The 22,119-nt window shown below is 38.2% G+C and overlaps 1 protein-coding gene across 2 annotated transcripts; it reads right to left on the bottom strand.

Moving 5' to 3' along the window:
• Positions 1 to 1,821: 1,821 nt before the first annotated feature.
• Positions 1,822 to 21,938, bottom strand: LOC119496602 (immunoglobulin-like and fibronectin type III domain-containing protein 1). Of its 2 annotated transcripts, none has more exons than XM_037784051.1 (24): positions 21,748 to 21,938; positions 18,485 to 18,570; positions 14,813 to 14,935; positions 14,577 to 14,716; positions 14,194 to 14,293; positions 14,037 to 14,063; positions 13,591 to 13,636; positions 13,300 to 13,495; positions 10,953 to 11,066; positions 10,690 to 10,852; positions 10,324 to 10,596; positions 9,844 to 10,158; positions 8,067 to 8,191; positions 7,775 to 7,916; positions 7,375 to 7,668; positions 6,970 to 7,269; positions 6,093 to 6,269; positions 5,852 to 5,980; positions 5,366 to 5,674; positions 4,535 to 4,620; positions 4,251 to 4,443; positions 3,834 to 4,130; positions 2,495 to 2,821; positions 1,822 to 2,377 (listed from the first exon to the last, which is right to left on the bottom strand). In XM_037784051.1, the coding sequence occupies exons 2-24, from the start codon at positions 18,519 to 18,521 to the stop codon at positions 2,373 to 2,375; spliced, it is 3,918 nt and encodes a 1,305-aa protein (XP_037639979.1). In that variant the 5' UTR covers positions 18,522 to 18,570; positions 21,748 to 21,938; the 3' UTR covers positions 1,822 to 2,372. The 2 variants fall into 2 exon arrangements, with proteins under 2 accessions (XP_037639979.1, XP_037640066.1); XM_037784138.1 differs by lacking the exon at positions 21,748 to 21,938 and adding an exon at positions 19,008 to 19,205.
• Positions 21,939 to 22,119: the final 181 nt, after the last annotated feature.

Genomic DNA, 22,119 nt, shown 5'->3' on the forward strand with positions numbered 1-22,119 from the left:
ACTGGTTGTTTTCCTCCGGTCTGTGAAATCTTGCAGATGTAGTTAGGAGCACCGGACGACACAGAGGCACATGTTTTTTTTTCAGGTTACCTGTTTCATGTGCTGCTACTGTCAGGATATGGCGACCGTTTTATAAAAATAACTTTTTTTTAATCATATTTGCTCCAATTTTGCCTACTTCACCTTTAATCTAGTACAACGTTAAGCTGCTAAAAGCGCTGGTGTGTTACATGTGTGTACATTCATGCATGAGATACAAACAAAACATTGCCCCACCTGCTAGTAGTCCAAAAATCCTCAGTATTTAGTGTGTTTAGTGTGTTTAATGACTATATCTCTGCTTAAGGGCAAGGCAAATAAATAATGATAGAAGTGTTTTAAGTTGGTTTGTTTCATATAATTTAAAATCACTAGTGCAGTGCCCGTTCGGAGTGCGTGCCCGTCCAGAACGGGCCGATTGCTCGGCCCTCAGTTCTGCTTGCAGAAGCGAGAACCGCGGTATGGCTGCTTGTAACCCCAAGTGTGAAGTTGATTGGATGAACGGTTCTTGAGATATGCGAAGAGCATTCATACAAACACAGACATTCATTCATTTATAGTTATATGATGATGCTACAGCGCCACCCATTTGCCAAATGGCACCAAATTTGTCAGTCGAACATAATATCTACACATGTCTACCAAATGTGGTCACAATAGCACTAAGCATTCAGGAGAAATGGCATTTTTTGTATAGGCCCTGCCCACAGCATTTGAGTTAACTTTGAGGGCCAGCTATAGCAAAACAGTATGGAATATCAAAAATCGGAAAAGTAACTATGTCCGACGTGGTCCAGAGATGTTCTGTACCACATTTGGTGCTGATTGCTCAAAATTAACAGGAGTAGCAGCAAAAACATCTAGATGCAAATGGGTGTGGCTTATATAAATAGATTTGTCACAAAATCCAGGGAAAAAAGATTTTTATTTCTGAGACTTACGGTTCAAAAGTTACAGGCCAAAATGAAAAGTTCATTGTTATAGCGCCATCATCTGGCCAAATTGCACCACATCCGACACGGCGCACCCTTGTGTCCTGAGCAATACACCCATCGAGTGTGAAATAGGTCAGAGGTCTGTACTACGAAGCGAGTTCAGCATACCCAGGTACTCTTCTCGTTATCTGGTTTAACTAACCCCAACAACCACGATCCCGCTAAACGGTCCTACGACGGTGGTTAACAACTCTATAAATCAACCCAGGGTTTCTCAATCTGGCTATGAGCGCTTCACATGAAAGGGGCGGTTTTTGCAGCAGATGACCAATTGCAAACATGGATAAGTCTACTGTCAGCAGAGCGGCATATTTTACAAACCAAGAGCAAACTATAATATTAGACAAATACTTAGAAGTTATACAAAAAAAAAAAAAAAAATTATACACATAATCCAGATTAAAAGTAACACAGTTGCAGTTGGAAGACAGCTGGTAAAAGAAAAAAACTGTGGATGTAAATTAACAGACTTTAATTAATTAATTTATTACTAATTTAACGGAATACTCAAAAGTCAGATAGATGCATCTCGATGGGGAAGTGATATTATAAATGGCTTTCAAAATAGAACGAATGTACAGATATCCTACATTATAGCCTATATTATGGCCTTTGATAATGATGTGGCGTGTGTGACTATTTCAGCCTTCTTTCAGCTGCGTCCTCGACTCCTGCGGTGTGAAACGAACTTGAGAGCAAGTAAAAAAATAAGTATAAAAACCTAGTTCAAAGCGGTAAACACCCACAGCATACAGCCAGCTCTCCTTCCTGCATTTGTCAGTTTGTAGTCTGGATTTTGACTTAAATTTCTTCGTATTCGTGTAATATTATTTTACAATCTGCACACCAAGCTTTGATTGGTCAGTAGGCGTCACTTTTATACGAGTTGATTTCTCATCTCGAACATAACCTGCTGCGGAGCAGGTTAGGTGTTCAGCATAAGTTATCATGGCGATCTACACTGGTAAGAAGTGAACCATAGTCGACTCGTAGGACTGAAAACCCAGGGTTAACACTGAAGTGAGCAGTGGAACTCCAAAAAATTTAAACAAAAATTGCCGTTTTGCTTTGACCTCATCTTCAGTAAATAAAAGCAGGATGGGGAAATACTGTATCTCTTAAGTTTAATAGTATAGCATATATCATTTTCCCAAAACACAATTCATGTTTTCTGGAGCTTTCTAAAGTTGTTAAGTGTTTATATAGCGGTGCATCACACTAGCGGGAAATTAAGTAACTTAAAATGAGCATGAGTTGTCACTTAATTTAGGGTAATTGATTTAAAGCATAGTAAGACATCTGTTGCTTCAGCTTCTGTCCAGCAGCTGCAGCTCTTCTTCACTCTGTAAAGGAACATATTGATACTCTCAGTCTAATTTATTTACATACTTTACACTCAAATATTTCAGTCTCTTTGTGGAAAAATGTATAATTCTTAAACGAGGTACAAGTGTTAATACCTCTGACATTCAGTGTCATTGAGGACTCAGCTGTCCCCAGTTTGTTCTCAATGACGACTTTGTATTCCCCGTCGTCTCTGGGTGCCACCCTTAGTATGAGCAAGGAGCAGACTCCACACACATTGGTGATGTGGTAGTTGGTGTTTGTGTTCAGGCTGATGTTGTTGCGGTACCATGTCACACGTGGAGCTGGATCACCCTTAACTGCACAGCTCATGTAGCACTCATAACCCTGTGGAGATGTGCGCCTTTTCAGGGGAACGATAAATGACGGAGATGACTGGAAGTCGAAGGATTTTGTCTCTGGCATGTTTACTTTGAAGTTTCCTGAAACAAAGAAATGCATAAAGTTCAGGGTTTTACAGAATTATAAAGAGTTAAAACTACACTTTAACGAGTGGCCTTGTAAGATAATTTCCCCTAATTTAACATAGAAATCAATAACATCCTGTCATCACATCAATGCTAGCCGCTGGTCCTTGAACTCCTGTAACTCAAAGCAATCTCTTGTTCAGTGTCTCTTTTTTCTCTCTTTCTGAAAACATCCATGTTCTAAGAGAAATAAGTATCTACCAAAGCACTTGCTTTAAGAATCTGAACCCTTTTTAAATTTTAACACAGTAAAGAAATTATTAATTACAGTATGTTGGATTTCAAAATACGCCAGGTCCCTGCAATTTTGCCAATGTGGCAGTGTGAGTACAGTATACGTCAACTGTTTCTCCCTTATCTATCACATCTACCCATACTCTCTTCAGGGTTTCCACCAGGTTGTGTGCTTAATGTTAGCGAGTGTCGGTGTGAGGGGAGAGAGGGAGAGAGAGAGAGAGAGAGATAGAGGAAGGGCCGTTTTCACTTAAGGACTCTAAAAAGTTTTAATGGGGCGTGTTATCGAGTTTACGCGTGGTATTCAGTTTACTCCTCACTCTTTTTTTTTAAATCTCTTGCGAGTCCCCTGGCCCAGTAGTTTTGGTTTTACTTTGGCTTTCTGCAAGTATTATTACAGCAATACTGGTTCTGACTAAGTGGTTGAATTCACAAAGAAGTTAAAAGTTTAAAATAATCAGCCAGTGGGGCGAGACATTCAAATTTTTAAATCTCCTGTAACTAATTTCATTTACAAGGTGTCAGTCTTCCCAAGGAAGGTATTTACCTGAGGGATCACTTTAGGTAAACAGTCCTGAGATTTGGTTTGGTGAGCAGTGGTTTTAAATTTGAGAATAGAAGTGATACTTCTGAGGCAGCTTTTGCAGGAATGTAAATCAGTACTTCAGCATAGGAACAATGATTCAGTGTGTACAGGAAAGTGAGAAATGATATAGATGTCTTTGTCACAAACCTTTTTGCTTAATGGTTCTAAACACAGGAGATTCAGAAGGTGGTGACGGACCCATGTCATTTTTGGCAAACACCCTGAAGTTATACTCCCGTCCGGGTACAATATTGATAACTGTGAACTTATTGTTGAAGAGGTTGTCTGCTGCTGTCCTCCAAGTGCGTTTGAAGGAGTCCCGTTTGGATACCATGTAGTGTAGTCTGTCATCCCTCTTCTCATCTGGAGAGGGAGTCCAGGACAGAGTCACTGTTCCAGGGATGTTCTGATCCAGCTCCACTGGACCTGGAGGCTTGGGATCATCTATTAGAGGCACAGAGGTCTGCGTTACAAAAGTGTATCTTTCTATGAAAGAAACAGTATTTGCTATATACAGTATCCAGCTCAGTTTCTCAGTTCATGGCCATGCACTCTGAGATTCACCTGTAACTCTGATTTCAACATTGAAGCTCACGTGACCGACAATGTTCTTGACAGTAATGGTGTAGATGCCGCTGTCGGACCGCTCAGATGTGGGGATTAACAGTTGAGAGCCTTTATCAGAGTTTGTAATAGTTACATGTTTGGGCACTGGAGTACCGTCCTTTGACCACAAGATTTGTGGCAGAGGGGAAGCCTGTAGGCAATAAGACAAATATCACATTCATTTGTTAAATAAAATGCATTTTCGAATTAACTCATTAGGAGGAAAACTTCTGGCACAATACCTCAAAGTTGATGTTCAGACGGACTGTGTTTCCAGATCTTACCACCACGAAGGTTTTCATTTTGCGATCATTAAACTTTGGCTTGACTGTGAGGGGAAAATGTAGAATAAAAGGATTCGATTCGTGTAGTTATACAATTTAGCAAACTGGTAGATTTTCATTATTCTTAAAATAATATTTGCATTATCTGATTTCTTTTAATACTGTATTGTATAAACTAAGAAATCAAAGCCTTTCTTGTTTTCTTTTCTATTCCTGTAGACGTAGATGGGAATGTGTTGAGGAGATATACAGTACAGGATTGGGATAAAGACACCTTTAAAAGTTGATCACTATCTGTATAAATCCAGGTCCATTTCCGATCCTTTGTTTATGGTAGAAGCCAGCAGTTTCAATATGTACATTTCAACACAGACCGCCTGTATCAGTGATATGCATGATGCCTTTAAATTGCTAGAGTTGGTTGACAGCTGCATTTCAACTTCAGTATTTTTGTTTGTGCTGGGCTGTCCAAAATCATGTTTTAACTGTCATGTCACAACAATTCCACCCTTTCACTCAAATATCCACGAATATGAAACAAAATATTGTAAGACACTATACAGACACTATAGAAAGTTTCTTGGTGCAGAGCTGTGCAGTACTTTTGACAGCTGTAGGGTTATTTTTAGGCAAAGGGTGCACTGTGCAGATGTATTATTGATGAAAAACTACACATTTGCTGTGACTTTATGCAGTTATTTAACATAACTTGACCAGGACATTTCTAGAAATAATATAGAAGATCATAGAAACTGTCAAGTTCTTGATTTAAATTTAAAATGTTCTTACCAGGAGGAGGCATGGCAATGATGTAATTGTCAAAGCCTTGAGGTTCTCCATCACCTCCATAATTGGTGGCAATTACTCTCACCCAGTAGCTAGCCATTGCCTTCAAGCCAAGCACGGTGTAGGAAGTTAGAGTAATTGGGATGGCATTACAACGGGTCCATTCAAGGTTTTCTATTGGTCTGATCTCCACGTAGTAGCCTTGGGCTTCATCCTCTACCCCTTTCATTTCTTTAGGCTTAGTCCAAGCCAGTGAAAATGAGGTGTAATCGGAGGATGTTACCTTCAGGTCTGTGACTTTGCCTGGGGGTTCTGAAATTACAGTAATGAGAGGTTATTGGCTCAACATTGCCGTGCTTTCATATTAACCAAAGAGCTACAGACGGCATTATGTTGAACAGCATGTCGGTTCACCATGAAGCATGACTTGCATAATTCTCAGTGAACATATCTGCAGCAGAATATTAGAATTCAGTGTGACGGGCTTACTCATTGGATCTCTTGCGATTACTGTGTCACATGGTAAACTAGGATCTCCAGCACCAGATAGGTTGATAGCAGACACCCTGAATTGATATGCTGCCCCTTCAAAAACATCTTTGACTGCATACTTTGTATCTGTGGAGAAAGAAAGATGGTTATCAAATCACTACAAATGTTGATATATGAAGGTGTACGCATTCATTTTCGCACTCGGTTATTCTTTATATTCCTGCAGCGAGTTGGATACCTGTAATAGGCCCTCCTTGGTTTACAAGGCTCCAGTAATTAGTGCCTTTCTTGTTCTTTTCCAAATTGTATCCCACTATTTTGGTTCCTCCAGTGTCACATGGAGGACACCATGCCAGATTAATGCAGTCTTTAAAGGCACTGACCACTTTTGGTGATGTTGGGGATCCAGGATAACCTGTGGGGGAAACATGACATTATGTGTTGTTATGTTATTTTGCTCTATTGTTATTTTTATTACTTCCAAAATCAAAACACGTCAACTCCAGTACACCATGCTTTATTCACCAAATAAAATGTGATAGATAGCTGAAACCAGCAGGGGAGCTGAAAAATGTCTGGCGAATAAAGCATGAAGTACTGGAAAAGAGCGTTTTAATTTTGATGGACTCACACTGCACCATGCTGTGTGTGTGTTCTCAGAGTTAGGAATTTAAATTTTTACTACCTTCACCAAAGGAGTAGGATGATGTCATGTTTTCCTCTAATTAATGCAAAAATATGTCTGTGATACATTGTGGGAAAAGTTCGTCATCAGGCCAGGCAGAATTGATCAAAGCCCTGCGGTGTGTGTGATTTAAACATTTCTGATTTCTGGCAACTCTTAGTGGAAGTATCAAAAATGACCATCTACAATAATAATAATAATAATATTCCTCTTTTAAATATTCAAATATCCATATGCAAATGTTTGAGTATCAGAATAATTATGATATCATGAAATATTACAATTTCTTAAAATAGATAAAATAAATGTAATCTTTTGTTTGCTTGTTTCAATCCAATGTTATTTTACCTGCTTCCAAAGGAGGTTTTCATCAGACTGCAGCAAAAATGTCCCTTATAACGCCTAAATTAGGCTCCAGCTGAAGACTTACGTAATACACCAGCTGGTATGTCCTCTGTCTGCAGGTAATCACTGATGCCTTCTGCGTTCTTGGCTCTGATCCGGTAGCTGTATCTCCTGCCAGGGTCCACATCCGAATCCTTGTAACTTGGGTCGCTGCCAGGGATCTCACCGAGATCTGACCATTTATTGCGCCCAACTTGCTGGCGTGCTATGATATAGTTTGTGACCGGGCATCCACCGCTGTCTTTTGGTGGTTTCCACTTGAACTCGACAGATGTTACAGCCATTTCCATAATGTCCACGGGTCCTTGTGGTGGTGTGGGTTTGTCTGTAGATGAAATGAAAATAAGTTAAATTAACATCAAAAAGCATTTATACTTACAGGACAATGTGTAACACATGGCAAACTTTAAGTCTCTTATTGTCAACTCACCCAGTACGATAAGTTTGGAAATTGCCTCCATTGTACCAAATTCATTTTTTATTTTGATTTTGACTTCTCCACAATCTTTCCTTTGACACTTAACAAGGCGTAGTTTGCTCCCAATAGCTGATGTTTCAATCTTCACATTGAGAGCGGGCAAAAGCTCGTCATCATCCTTGTACCACTGTATATTCATCGGTTCTCCACCTGAGAACGGCAGCTTCCATTCTGCAGTTTCACCTGCCTTTATAATGACTGGCTTTGTGAATTTTCCTAGAGCATCAGCATCGATTTTTGGTGGATCTTCAATGTTAGAGAAAAAAGTTTTTGTCAAAGACCTAAACCCTTTTAACCCGTGTGATAATGTATCAATTGATGCCAAACCCATGTTATTAATTTTTATTCTGACCTTCAATATTAAGTGTTGCTTCTGATTTCCGGCCATCAGCTTCAAAGCTGTACACAGCTGCATCGTCTTTTTTACAGCAGTCAATTATCAACCTGTGACAGGCTCCATCTTTGATAATTGTTACCCCATCCTCATTGGTTAGCTTGTCAGATAAAAATATATTTAGATAAATTAAGGTATGCAATGCATTATAACATTTTTGACTAGATGGATCTTATTGCAAGCTAGGAAACAGCGATATGCATGGCAGTAGTCCTATATACTCATAATTCTCCTATAATAGTTGACTTACCAGCTTCCCATTTTTATACCAACGTCCCTCAGATGTGTCACTGCTTAATTTGCAAGACAACTCTGCTCGTTCACCAACATTAGCAGCAGTATCTGACAGCCCACAGACAAACTTAACACCAACATCTGCAATGGTAAGAACAAAGTACAAATTTAGAAATGATCAAAATGACAGTGTGCATTGTTTTGCATTGGCTATATGTAACCTCTGATTAATATAATATTGTATTAGAATTGACCATTTTAGTGATCCATTCCATACAAATAAATAGTATAGGGAAAGCTGAGCAAACACAGGTAGAGTCCTGTCAGGCCTTAAAACTGTTAGTTTTCTTGTTTACAGTATGTCTCTCTCTAGTGATCAACATGCAGTACTGCAGAAGATGTGTAACAAAGTATATCATAAAACTATTTTATAATAATTAAATTTAGCAGTTACCCTAAATATTAATAATCATATTACAAAGACCGTAAATGTTTTACGGTTTTACAGTTAATGGTTTGTCTGATGACTAGTAACAGTTAATTTTCTGTCACTGAACTTCTTGTTACAGTGAGTTATGTGTTATTGGAAAATCCAAAAGCTAGTTTGATTATACAGTGGAAACTGCTTATAGTGATCATGTCTGTTCCAGTCAAATTGATCACTATAAGCGAATGATTATTATAACCACATTTTTGGTGTTGTGCATCAATTCTCATTCAGATTATCATTTAATTGACATTTGTATATTTATTACATGAATTCAAAGTAATGAAACGGACTCCTTTGCTATTTACTGGCTTGCTGACAATCCTTCCGCCTTCTGCCAATCCCCTGAGGTATTGCTGTTTTTTTGCCGGCTCTGCAGCGCGAGCGCGCATGCAGAATGGTGGCCCTTTGCTGGAGCTCCTCGCTCGCTCACCCGGTAGTGGCATGGAGGAGACATGTGTCGGTATGCATGTGTGCCGCAGAGCCAGACATGACCTGGCATTCTTTTTTATTCAGAGATAATTACTTTCTTTTTCTTGTCATGATACCAATGTGCACGCAGCATCAGCCACATGTATCTATCTGGAGAGGAGACGGTCCGCGAGGCAAAGTATCAAGGGAGTAAAGTAAAAAACGAATCAAAAATTAAATTAACGTTAGTCTTGCATAGTTTTTAAATGTTTTTTCATCTGTTGTCATGTATGAAAACACTCAAAATGAACACTGTAAGTGGACTACTGGATGACCAAAAGCAAATTATTTAAACAGCGTTTGTATAGGAATGATTCTGTCCCGAGCTTTTTGATCCATATAAGCGGTTGATCACTATAACTGTGTTCATTGTAAGTGGTTTCCACTGTAATCCAGAATTTAAATGCCAGATGTTTGGCTACTGATTTCCAGCCCAAAATGGTAAGACCTATTGTAAGCATAGTAATTAAATTATTTTTTAACTTCATAGATCTGACTTATGCCCACTCCACAAAGAACACATCACATCGGTCCATACTTTACATTTTTTGTTCTTCCTTTACCCACTTTGTTCTCGTGAGTAGAACGTTTCCTACTGTAACTATCTCTCATATTTTGCTGTAGGTTGGGACCAACCTTATTTCTAGTCAAACCTCCAGAGCAATACCTAGGTGTAATTCTGAGACACTTGATAAACACAGACCCCGATAGCAAAGCTGACAGTATGCAGTAGCAGAGACACATCATGACAACTGAAACTAAATCTATGGCATTATATAAATCGATGCTCTGCAGTGACACATTATTCAGTCTTCACCCAATGCAAGGATTTTACCTATAACAGTGTCAGGAACCAAAGGGCCAGTTCGTACTCGCTTCTTTTTCTTATCATCTGCATCATCTCCATCTGTCAGGAGATTATTATTCGTGCCATCTCCATCACCCTCATCTCCATCAGTCTTTCCACCAGAACCGTCTCCAGAACCGTCTCCTCCATCCCCTGCACCGTCCTTTTCAGCCTGTGCTCGTCTGGCTGCCTCTAAGTCATCTTTCTCTTTTTGTAGCTTGGCCTGCTGTTCCAATGCTAGTTTATTCAGGTCATCTTGATCCCCATTTTGGGTGCCTTTGCGTCCTTTACCATTTGGATCAGCTGAATTACGACAAACACACATAGAAGAAGGGAGATAAAATCATTTACTTGTCTTACATTTAAATGAGCAAAGATTCAAGGAGTGCTTATCTGGGTATCACACTATCAAGATCAGATTATTATATTAATGTATATATCAATATGAAAAAAGAAAATATGTCCCACCTTCCACTTTGAGAGAGGCACTGCTGGAAGTTATCCCAGCAATGGCATAATACGCTCCAGTATCTGCCATTTTACAGTCTTTAACTCTCAGTGTGTGAATTAGCTTGTCCTCTGAGACAGTGATCTCATATTTGTCCCCGTGTTCAAGTGATGAATTCTGGTTTGACCAGGTAATTCTGTTGAGGGGTGTTGACAAGACACACTGAAAGATGGCGTCCTCACTTTCAAAGGCCTTCACATCCTTAATCTTGGCTATGAAGTCGACAGCAGGCACTGAGAGAGGAGGAAGGGCGGATATGTGGATTGTCTCGCCAACTGCTAGTACAATCATCCTGTCTTATTACAGTTGCAATAGTTACACCTCACCTTGAAAATCAGTTGCAAGGACATTTGCCTCTGCAACGTCAACTTGGTAAAATCCAGCATCCTCTGGCTGAGGATCTTTGATGCTGAAGACATAATTTGTCCCTGTTTTCTTCATGCTGTGCTTTGCATTTTCATCATCACCATATGGAACCATTGTCCCATCCTGTTTAGAGAAAAGTGGTGAGATTAGGGTTTTTGATTTCCTTTTCATTTGAAGAATGATTGGTTTTAGATAGTTTATCTTGGAATACATATTAACTCACCTTGTATAAGTCAACAGCACTGTTGGGATCCAGAAGTTTCATGTCGACGCTAAATTCAGCTCTCCCATTGGGTGTTACTTCTATTTGTTTCACCTTTCCCACTTGCTCTACAACCTGCAAAAGAAAGTCAAAATGTCCTGTGTATCTGTAAATGTTGCTCTAAATTTCAGTGCTGAACAGGATGTGTACTTGTTAAGATGCACTAGGCTGGTTTAGCCTCAGGCATAACATCAATACTTGGAAAAGACGTATACTTGAAAAAATCCTTTCTCATGAGACATGCTTTTAAAGAGTCACTTAACACCCCCTTATGATGTCTTTTTTCAGACATCCATTGGTTTAACATTTCACCTTGTTGCAGTGATGTACGAGTGTACTCCAGGACCCTGTGACATCATTATTGGTTGTGGTTAAAGGTGCAACACATTTCTGACCGCAAGAAGTGGGTAGTATCAAGTTACATTTACACTGACACATGTACTCAAGTAACTTGTACTTGTCAGAGTAGTTTAAATGCAGCATACTTTTTACTCTTACTTAATTCGTTTTTTAGTGAAAAATCATTACTTTTACTCCGTTACATTTGGATACATTCATTTCACTACTTTTATTTATTATTTAATGCATTCATGATCCGTTAAGGGGCAGGTGGTCGGCTGGTGCTCTTTTATCCTATCGCTGTCAAGCCTCTACGTGACTCCGTTCAAAGCAGCATGTCTGAAGCTACAGCAGGAGTAACGTTAAAGTTATGGCTTTCAAATAGCACTAGCAGCTAATATTTACTGACGAATTAACAGCACACAGTGCAGCGGACTCCAATTGTGAGCGCAGCTGCTGGTCTGAAGTCAGTAGGCCTACATCAGAGCCGTGCGGACACTGAGCTGCATTAAGTGTGTCTGTTGTGTTAATGCCAATAACTTTAATAACATATACACACAGTATATCATGCTTTAAAACTACTACTACTGCTTTCTTTTGTAATGTAAATACTCAAGCTAACGGAGTGCATTTAACTAGTCATGCTCATTGGTGTAGCTTGATGAAGACAGACAGAAAAGTAGAGACCAAGTTATGCACAAGAAATATCAAAAGACAAAACCGCAATTTTTTACAACCGTTATTTCATGTGAATATGACTGAAATAATGTTTCAACCACAGATGGTCTTCCTCAAGTTAAAGTGAAGAAGTGAACACACCTGTATTTTAAAGGCAATTAGTGATGAAACATTGCACATCATCTCCTAATCAGCCTAAATGAGTCCTCTGATATGAGATTTGCTGATTTATTTGCCAAATTATAATATAGTAGACAAGCAAAGAATGTAATTTTTTTTTTTTTAATCTTTACTTATTGGTAGTGATAATATTTTGTGATCACACTTGAGGAAGACAGACTGTGAATATTGTCTGGTATAGCGTATATGTGCCAGGTTATCTAATCAGGAGATGATGACTTTTCATTTCATCACAAATAAATACAGGTGTATGTTCACTAGTTAACCTGAGGAAGACTACCTGTGGTTGAAATAATTCTAGTCATATCAACATCAAATATAACACTTATAACTTTTTCAGCAAATACTTTTATACTCTTAAGTAATTATTTTGATGAGTACTTTTATTTCTAGTAGTGTACTTTTTTTTGCAAACTAACAGTACTTTTACTTGAGTACAGTTTTTGGCTACTCGACCCACTAGTGCTGATCACACCCAGAGGTGAAACAGACTTGAAACTTTCAACCCGAGACAGCATTGAATCACTAAATACAGACTGGCATTGAGTTACTCTTTAAATTCAGCAAAAAAAACAAGCAAACTATACAGCTCAGTGGTTCTCAAAGTGGGGTCCGGGGACCCCCAGGGGTTCGTGGCACTCTGCCAGGGGGTCAGGGCCAGTTTTCAGATAATATAATATTTTAATTTTTTTAAATCTACAGTATACAAATTCATAGACTAGGTTCTAATCCAACAAATCTATAACTCTTACAATATGCAAATATGTTTAGAACATGTCTAATATCTTTCCACATAACTAAGACTATAGTAGAGTAAAAAATAGGTTACGCCAAATTATTCCAAGGGACATACATGAGGGGGTCCCCGGTATATTCTCTATCTTGTAAGGGATCCTTGGCTGAAATAAGATTGAGAACCTATAGCTGATATTGGGCCATCAGGTTTTCTATTCCAGCTTTAAAACACTTTGAGTAAATGTTATACATTTTCACAACTCAAAATGCACATCAGTTTTTGACTTTGTTTAAAACCCTGCTAGCATTTTGCAAGTTTAAAATACATGATCGAGAATTCATGTGCAGTTGTTCCAAACTGTGTACGGTACAGTACCTTTGCCTGCTCGTCTGCCCTTTCCTTTTTCAGCTGGTTGAGCCTCTTCAGCAAACAGCGAAAGTCAGTGAAACCAAACTCCAAACAGATTTTTTCATAGTCCTTCCTTGGTGCACAGATGAGCAGTTCCAAGAGCTTAGGGTCAATTTCTCCTTCTTTCCTTGGTGGGAGTTGTTTTTTTCTGGTAACAACAACCCTGAAAAGAGAAGAACAGAGTAAATTGTTTTTGGAGATCTACAGCTACTTATTATTTTTTTTTTTCTTTAAACTTTGACTTTGACTTGAACTTACGTTTTCTTCAGCATTTTTCTGAAATCTTGTGGTGGTGCTCCATTTGCTAAACGAAAATGAGATGTGAATTGGAAAAAAAGAAAATAAAAGAAAAATGAGATACAGGTTTTCTTAATGGCTAATAATTCCTCTATCATATTTGTTCAAACTCTATATATGATTCTATAACCAACAACAAACAAAACACACTGGATCAAATTTATTTGTAAATCTTTGAATCCATAGGGTCTTTCTCCGCAATTGCAGAGACTTTTTATGACAGTATAGGTCTTAGTATTTTATTACCATGTTCAATGCACATTATTATGCTGCTGAGATCCAAATTCAAGAAAAAAAAACAAAAAAAAAACACAATCAAGAAATATTTAGTAATCCTAAAAAAATATTTATGAATGATAGAAAGAAAAAACATCGACTCCTTCATAGATCTGTGGTCAATTTCATACCTTCCGGGGCTTTCTTTTTGAAGCCAGCTGGAAAAAAAAACATGAAAACAATAGCAAAACAAGAAATGATTATTGAATAGTCAAAGCTCCAGTACATTATTCTTTAATTTGATTAATTTACAATGAACATATGGTATAGTTATGATGTCTCTTTTACCTTCAATAACATTGAGAGTTACAGTGCAGGCAGCCTGTCCATACTCATTGGTGGCAAAGCATTTGTAGGTGTCAGCTTGACCTGGTTTTACATTGAGTATCTGATAAAGCAATATTATCATAGTTAGATTACATCTTTAGTGCTGAATGTTAGGATCTGTCTCACATTGACATGATGAAGAAGCTCTTCTAATTCAGTACTGTGAAGTTCTTTGAGAAAAAATTGAAGTACCGAACTTTATTGTTTACCTCCTACTTTTAAACAATTGTATTAAAATACTCATATTTATTAGTACATGAGAACAGATTTTGATATATTAGGAAAACACATACATTTTTGTTTTGTAAGATGTGGAGCATTTTGTTTAGATACTGTTTTCTCACCTCAAGAATGTGCTCTTTAGCTCTTTCATCGTATCTGGTCTTGTACTGCTCTGGGTCATCAACCTCGCCCTTATTACGTCCCCATGTCACAGCTGGTGCCGGCTCTCCACTAACCATAGCTTTAAATAATCCTTTTTTACCTGTAAATATCAAAACACAGAGAGCCATACAAAAGTGATGCAGTTGTCGATATAATGTAGTTATTAAAGTTTGACTTTGCAGGTTTTATTATTTACCCTCTTGAGCAGTCATAGCTATGGGTTTCCGGGTGAAGTCAGGTGATGACTTCCCTGGAGGCATTATCTCAATATAGTCGGTGATCATAACCCCGGGAACTCTGGACCTTCTCTTGATGGCCACTGTTAAGACAAGAAAAAATGGAAACCATGGAAAACAGTCATGTTCACTTTAGATGGGCATTACACACATTACTGGTGCTTTTACTTTTGGTTTTGGTTGTAGTTACGCTAGAATTTCACCAGAGGTCAGTATTTCCTTTCACTTTGTCAGCCAACACAGCTGTCACATCATGGCAAGACATACATTTCTTGAACCTTGCTGATTAAGATGTATTTGAAATTAAGCTATACATCTATTTTGTCTAAATGTGTCGTAAAAACAATCAAAACCAGTTAAAATTGTTATTTTCTCATTGATTTATTTTACTATAAATTTCAATGAACTGATATTTTTATTTTAGAAAATAAGTAAGTACATTTTATTTATGACAAATGACATGAATGATGGCAAAGCGGAGGGGCTTCACTGTCAACGGCACTATCACTTTAACAGTTCCCTCCTGTGGTGGTGGAGACAGCAAAAGAGAGATGGGTGACACATTTTGCCGACGTTATTCTTCTCTAGGATTTCAAGTGTAGGATGACTCAGCACACAACCGTAAGTTCATCCAACAGCTGTTGAAATCACAAACTCCAACCCACCGTCTGTTACTCCTTTCTCTGCACCAGCATCACACCTCGTAATGACTCAGAGCTGCCTCATTCACCCTGGGAACCTTTAGCATAACTTCACTGCTGCATAAAACAGATAGGCCAAACAGCTAATTACCGCATGCAGAATCAAATGTGTCCCTCAGTTATTGTAGTAAAATCAGATCTTAAGCCATACGGGACCATTGTGGTCTTAGGATACATTATGTTTCTAAACTGCGCCAGAGTTAACTATGTAGATATTATACCAAAAATCACGTTCAGATTTATTTTTTAAGAACACCGGCTACAATTTGGTTTTCAAATGGGTGTCGCAGAAGCTGTTGAGTCGGTGGCCAGTAAAGAGCCATTTTTAGAGAAAAGATATTTAGACAAAATACCAGCAATTACACACTTAAAGGTGCTCTATACAATATCCAGAGCGTTAAAACAGCAGCTAACAACTATTTGCTATGTGAAGATATAGAGGAGTGATGTTGTGCTGAGCAGAGAATGAAGTTACTCTCCCTCTCCCTCTGTGTGTGTTGTAATCTAAGCTTCTCCTTGTTTTGTTTACATAGCCGGGCCGGCCCCGGCGTCCGAACCGACGGCATCGTCGCGGAAGCGTAGCACACACCCTCTGGTTCCCCCCCAGGTAAACAGTTTTAGCTCTGTAAGCAGTGTTGCCGTTGTTTTCACTGTTAGTGCTGTTAGCCGCTGGCTCAGCTGTCACCATGTTGAGAGCCGTGTGGCGGCAATAGAAATGCTCCCAATCTCTCATTCAGCACCTTTGAACAACTTAATAATACATTTCATTTGTATTCCGTTTGAATTGCGATACCTACATTTCAATTAAGTATTTCTGCCTTTTGTGTCATTGAGTTTCTACCGTAAGTCTTTGTAGCTGACCAGATTGAATTGTGATTTAACAATTTTTTAAACATTTAACGTGTTTTCATCATTCATTTTCAAATGTAGATATTTTACTAGTTATATCCATTTCCTATACAGGCAGTTAAAATATGGTCAGCCACAGTAAACACACCTTTTGGATGTTGAAATACATTCTGTTTGCAAACCTCCCCCATACCTTTAAAATGTACCTCACCATCATCTAGTTGCACAAATTTACATTTAAACACTTGTAAGAAGGCGGGTGATAATGCTCACAGAAAGACAAAAAAACTGATTCAATGAAAAAGCACATCTTGTTCTATTCAACAGCATAACATGAATTAAATTACATTGTCAATGTCAGAATGCAGCGACAAAATTAACTTCAAAGTAAAACTAGATCGTCCTCTCTCTGAAATGCATCATTTGCACCGACATGCAGTAAACTCAAAGTTTGACTTATTATTTCACTGCTTCCAATGTAAGTTACTTTCAGGTTACCCATTCTTCATCACTTTTCCACAGCAGCCCTTCTCCAGTTAGAGGGCATATATTGAATATTCATCAAACTGTATGTGTCATCTCTCAGGGGATTGGTTTACGCTCTTACAGTATATCATCTGAATGCAGGCAGGATTCTCGCTCCTCAAGCATTGATTCACACATAATCCAAGGCTGGTAGGACAGCAGTCAGTCGTTTGCCTCTGCATACCAATCACTCCTGGAGGAAACTGTTAGATTTGGACACTAGCAGACTTCAGGACACCTTCAGTTAGACTTTGTTGGCTGTATAAGGCTGATATCCCTTTCATAAACCACTCTGAGCCACCAATACTAGGCCTCTAGAATGAGTGTGAATAGTTTCAGACACTCTGGGAGTGTATTTCTTGGAGATATAAAATGAAATTGGTACACTTCTTGTCCTTCGTATATATCTGTGATAGACTTCTCTCCATTTCAAGGACTAAAGAAGTGGTATTTCTGATGTCAAATGAAGTTTAAATGCAAGTGTAGTTACTTTCCTTCTTTCTTTCTTTGATTTTTTTTTCTTTCTTCCTATTCTGCAGTCATATGTTACTATTGCATTTAAGGCTTTGACAAACTAAAGAAAAGCTCATTCTATTCAATCGCATAAAAAGTGTAACCTCTGTGTCATATATATTTTATTAGGGAATGAATTTGCTCTCCCTCTGTGTGTGTGTGAGTTGTAATCTGAGTTTCTCCGTGCTTTGTTGACATAGCTGGCTGGCAGCGGTGCCTTTTAGTGCATGTTCATGCATGTGAGCGTGCACCACTGGCTAGCTCACGGCCGCCGCTCTGCGCTGCACTCATATGGCGGTTACAGCTGTTGCGGAAGCGTCGCACCCACCCTCTGGTTCCCCCGCAGATTAACACTGTTAGCTCTGTTAGCACTGTTGCTAGTGCTGTTTCCACCGTCAGCCATCGCCATGTTGAGAATAGAAATGCTCCTTATCTCGCAATTAGCACCTTTAAAGGACTCCGTTTTAGAGTCTGTCTCTTTAAGCCCCCCTCCCGAAAACTCCCCAGTCTGCTCTGATTGGCTTGAGAGATAAATATGGTGCACCTTTGCAAAGGTAGTTCTCAAGCTGTGGGTGGAGATACTCAGATGCGACATACAGTAGGAAGGTGAGCCAAATCTTTTGTTTTTAGTTTATTTTTTTAGGGTTTTTATTGCCTTTATTAGAGCAGCTGGAGAATGATAGGGAAGGGGGGAAAGAGAGGGGATGACACGCAGCCGCAGGACTGGTACCAAGCCAACATGGGGCGCATGCTCCACCGGGTGAGCTAGAGGTCTTCTGATCTAGGCACTCCACAAAAAACTGACTGGGTTGTCATATTTCACAGTTTGTGGGTTGGTAGTCACTCTAGATACCCAAATGTATGAGCACAAGCACTGAAAAAGTGAGTTTTTCACAATATGTCCCTTTTTAATATACTGTACACAACTTTGTTGGTCAGGTCTATGCTAAATTTGTGTAAATTATTAGTTATTACTACAACATGGTAACCACTCCATATTTCCATGTACGACAAACAAATGTGCCTCACATTTTCCAAACTTACCTGAGGCTTTTGGGTCCTGGTTTGTTTTTGAAGTCATTGCAGCGTCGGTGGTTGTTTGTTTACTCAGAGTTTTGATCACTTTGTGGCTGAAACACAAAGAAAAAACTGTCACAATTGTATGTAGCGACGTCAGTTTTCATCGCATTCGTCAGCATTCAGAACCAAGCATATACAGTATGTTCATTGTTTACAATTATCACAAAGCTAACATTGAATCGTAATTGTAAATCTGTGTGATACACTCTGTTCAAGACAAGTAATTCTTTTAATTTTTGTTTTTCCAGTTTTGTTGGCTTTATACCGTGTACTCCAGAAAGTATTATGTTAAATGATCAGGTGCTCTAAACAAAAGTTAAAGGGCGTTGATGAATGAATCATGAAGGAAAAACACGCTTTATTCAACTGCAGCAAATATGTTTGTCAAATTTGATATCCTACTACGGGTGTTTCTTAATCTTTCGGTCATAACCCACAATCATCTTTTAATATTAGATATTGTTATTACTAGTGCTGTCCCAAATACCATTTTTTGGGCTACGAAGCTTTGGTGAGAAATATTCGAAGGTATTCGAAGCTTCGCGGTGCAGTGCGATGCGGCAGGCTGCCATGATCTTCTGTCTGTCTGTCTCTATCTCCCCCGTTTCAGAGCTGGCACAGTGCCAAACAGCGATATCCGTCTGAGAAAAACTAATAATAATTCATGTTGAATATGAATAATGAATCATTTTGATTATTATGATTTTGATTATTCCTTATTTCATGGGGTCAGAGGTGGAATTGGGGATTTATATTTATACACTATTATTACATAGTTATATATTAAATTTTTTTTTTTTTTTAAAAGTAAGCATTCAAATAGTGATTTGGAGTTTGAGTACCATGGCAACGGTTGAAGCTTCAAAGCATTTTGGTCAGCCCTATTTATTACTATACACTTTATTTGTATAGCATTTTTCTAAATAAAGTTATTGTGCTTTACAGTAAGAAAATATAAAAAAAATATATTAAAAAGATTTTTTTTAATTAGAAATAAGTATATTGGTATATAACACATTTTAATGTAATAATATGTTTCAAATATACAGTATATAGAGCTGCAATTAACAATTATTTTTCTCAGTTAATCAATTAATTGTTAGGTTCAATAGCAAAAAATGCTATTCGGATATTGGGCCAATACTGACTGATATCTGCATCTATTCAATTCAGTTCTATGTTTATATACTCTATACATTACATACTGGAATTTTAATTCTTGTTTAAGTTTTGACCAATTTGTTTGTTTAAAAAGGTTTACACTTGAATTGTAGTTCCTGATAATTTTTAAGATTTTTTAACAAGTTGCTGGTGTACGATTTATTTTAACAATTAATAAAAATTCAGTAAATTTACATCTATGTATTTATTTGTTACATTTTGTTTTACAATGTTAGGAGAGCACTTGGAGCTCCGTACACGGTCACAAGTATACTCAAAGTCATGTGACTCAAATTGACGATTTTGTAACTGCTGGGGCCATGAGAACCCAGCCAAACTAAAAATGGGGGTTGAGAACCCCCTGCCTCGGATGCTCTACTCATGTGTCATCTATGCTACCGTATGACATCAGCCTGTCAAAGTGGGGATGCCTGGACTCCTACGTGACGTGTGCAGACACTTTGAGACATACTGGGACACAGTAAATGGGGAATGTGAAATCCCACCTAGTGGCTGACACTGCCCAACTGCCTGTGGAGTCAAATGGCCGTGCCAGCAATTTAACTGCTCAGGTCCAAACATAGACGGGAGCAGAATGTCTTCGAATCAAACTGTTAAGCCAACGCACATATCTGTAAATCTCTTTTATGCCACCAACTCTTAAAAATTATGTTTTGCACAGTTAGGTGCCTAGTTGTTAACTACCAGCAAAACCCTTAATGTAAACTTTAGCTTGTCCTGAGCGATCATGTGAATTTGTTTGTGTTGGATGGTGAAAAAGCACCGATTGTGTACTTGTTTTACTTATTTAAAATTGAACCATCTCCAGGGAGTTAATATGAGATGCAAAATTTGTTTTAACCAAGCTTATAGAAAGATACTGGTGATGACTTAGACCTACTTTGACTGTAACCCACAAGACCTTCACCAGGGTTACCAGAGTGTTTGGTACTTTTAATCCGAAAGTTAGTTAAATAATTTATTTAGTATCTTCTGTGCTAAGAGGTCTTTAATTAGAATTAAATTGGGCTGTATATCAAGACAATGGCCGTAAGGCTTTTTACATGGCTCTTTAATTTTAAGGACCATAAGAAGAAAACTGAAAAATATGAAAAAGGAAATCTGACCTTGAACATCTACAAGCCAGCGAAAAAAGGCTTTAATGTGTCACACATCCTGTAGTGCACACTGATCATAGTCTCCTGCTCAATCCTTTTGTTATTCATGGGGAGCCAGTTGGGAAGGTCACATTCGTGACTGAAATATGGTACACAGTTGAGATCTTTAACGTCAGTATTACAGGATGATCTCAGGTCCATTACATTTTTTCACCTTTTACAGTTTATCAAATTTCTGCCGACTTCACTGTAATAATTCTTGAAATATGGGACAATAAAGTAACATTTTAGGGTCTACCTTTACACCACTCCTTTGGCAGTACATACAGTACAGTATATTTTGGCAGTTCTTGTTGTTATGGCCAGGTTAGTAAGGCTTGGCTAAAATACCAACAATACTATATTTTAACAGGTATATAAAATAGCCCATGTCTATGTCTGCAGGTCATTAAATATATACAAAAAGTATTTAAAAATGGTTCTGATCTTTTGTTTTTGTCAGGATAAGTAGATTTTTGCAGCAGCAGAATCAAATTCTTTGGCAGCCTATAAACCTAACCTAATGCTGATCTATGATAAACAATTCCTAGCACTTATCTTTATGAAATAATGTATACACAATTATAACATTTATAAACTCACGTAATCACTTAGTGCTATTTGTCTTAAAATAAACTAGTGTCATAAATTAAGACTGTATTGAAGGTAGTCTGTACTGTTTTCAGTCCTGATATTGGCCTCTCAAAACAAACCCTTCCTCTCTGTTATCCCATATTTACATAATCGTTAATAAGAAAGTTTCCTTGACTTGTATCTCTTGTTGACTGAAACCGTCCTGCAAGAGGGAACACTATATAAAATGCTGTCGTTGCTTTTGGCAAGTAGATTAATTCGATGAAAATGATCGACACAAGAAATTTGCCGTTAATAAAAATAAATAAGACTCACTTTCAGTTCTTCTTCGTCTACGTTCCGATATACGTCTCCAGCTTGAACTCTTCTCACTGTCCAATATTTCAGATGTGACACCCCTTTTTGTTCGGTGATAAAAGTTTGGAGCGCATAGAAACCCATACATGGGTGAAATGTAATTGCTAAAAATCCATATTACAGCAGTGGTAAAGGGTGGAGGTTCGTCTTACCCATCCCTATGAAAGCGATCACTTTGCAGTTCGCACTGAAAATACATTATGAGTGTTCATCCAATCTTGCATTAGACATATCCAGTCAACTGTTTTCCACCATTACTGTTGACAATATAAAAACACCAGATGCATTATATACTAATATCAAGATTCACATTCTGTCCGATTTAAACTA

The sequence above is a fragment of the Sebastes umbrosus genome, chromosome 1, assembly GCF_015220745.1.
Source record: "Sebastes umbrosus isolate fSebUmb1 chromosome 1, fSebUmb1.pri, whole genome shotgun sequence".
In the NCBI taxonomy this organism is placed as follows: domain Eukaryota; kingdom Metazoa; phylum Chordata; class Actinopteri; order Perciformes; family Sebastidae; genus Sebastes; species Sebastes umbrosus.

What these genes read in the sequence shown, in the direction of transcription:
- LOC119496602 (XM_037784051.1), bottom strand. Translation starts at nt 18,521, where the DNA reads ATGACTTCAAAAACAAACCAGGACCCAAAAGCCTCAG. An exon ending in CCTTGCAACTGATTTTCAAG is followed by an intron (nt 10,597 to 10,689) that starts GTGAGGTGTAAC and finishes CTCCTCTCTCAG; the next exon opens with TGCCTGCTGTCGACTTCATA. An exon ending in CATACCAGCTGGTGTATTAC is followed by an intron (nt 6,270 to 6,969) that starts GTAAGTCTTCAG and finishes TTTCCCCCACAG; the next exon opens with GTTATCCTGGATCCCCAACA.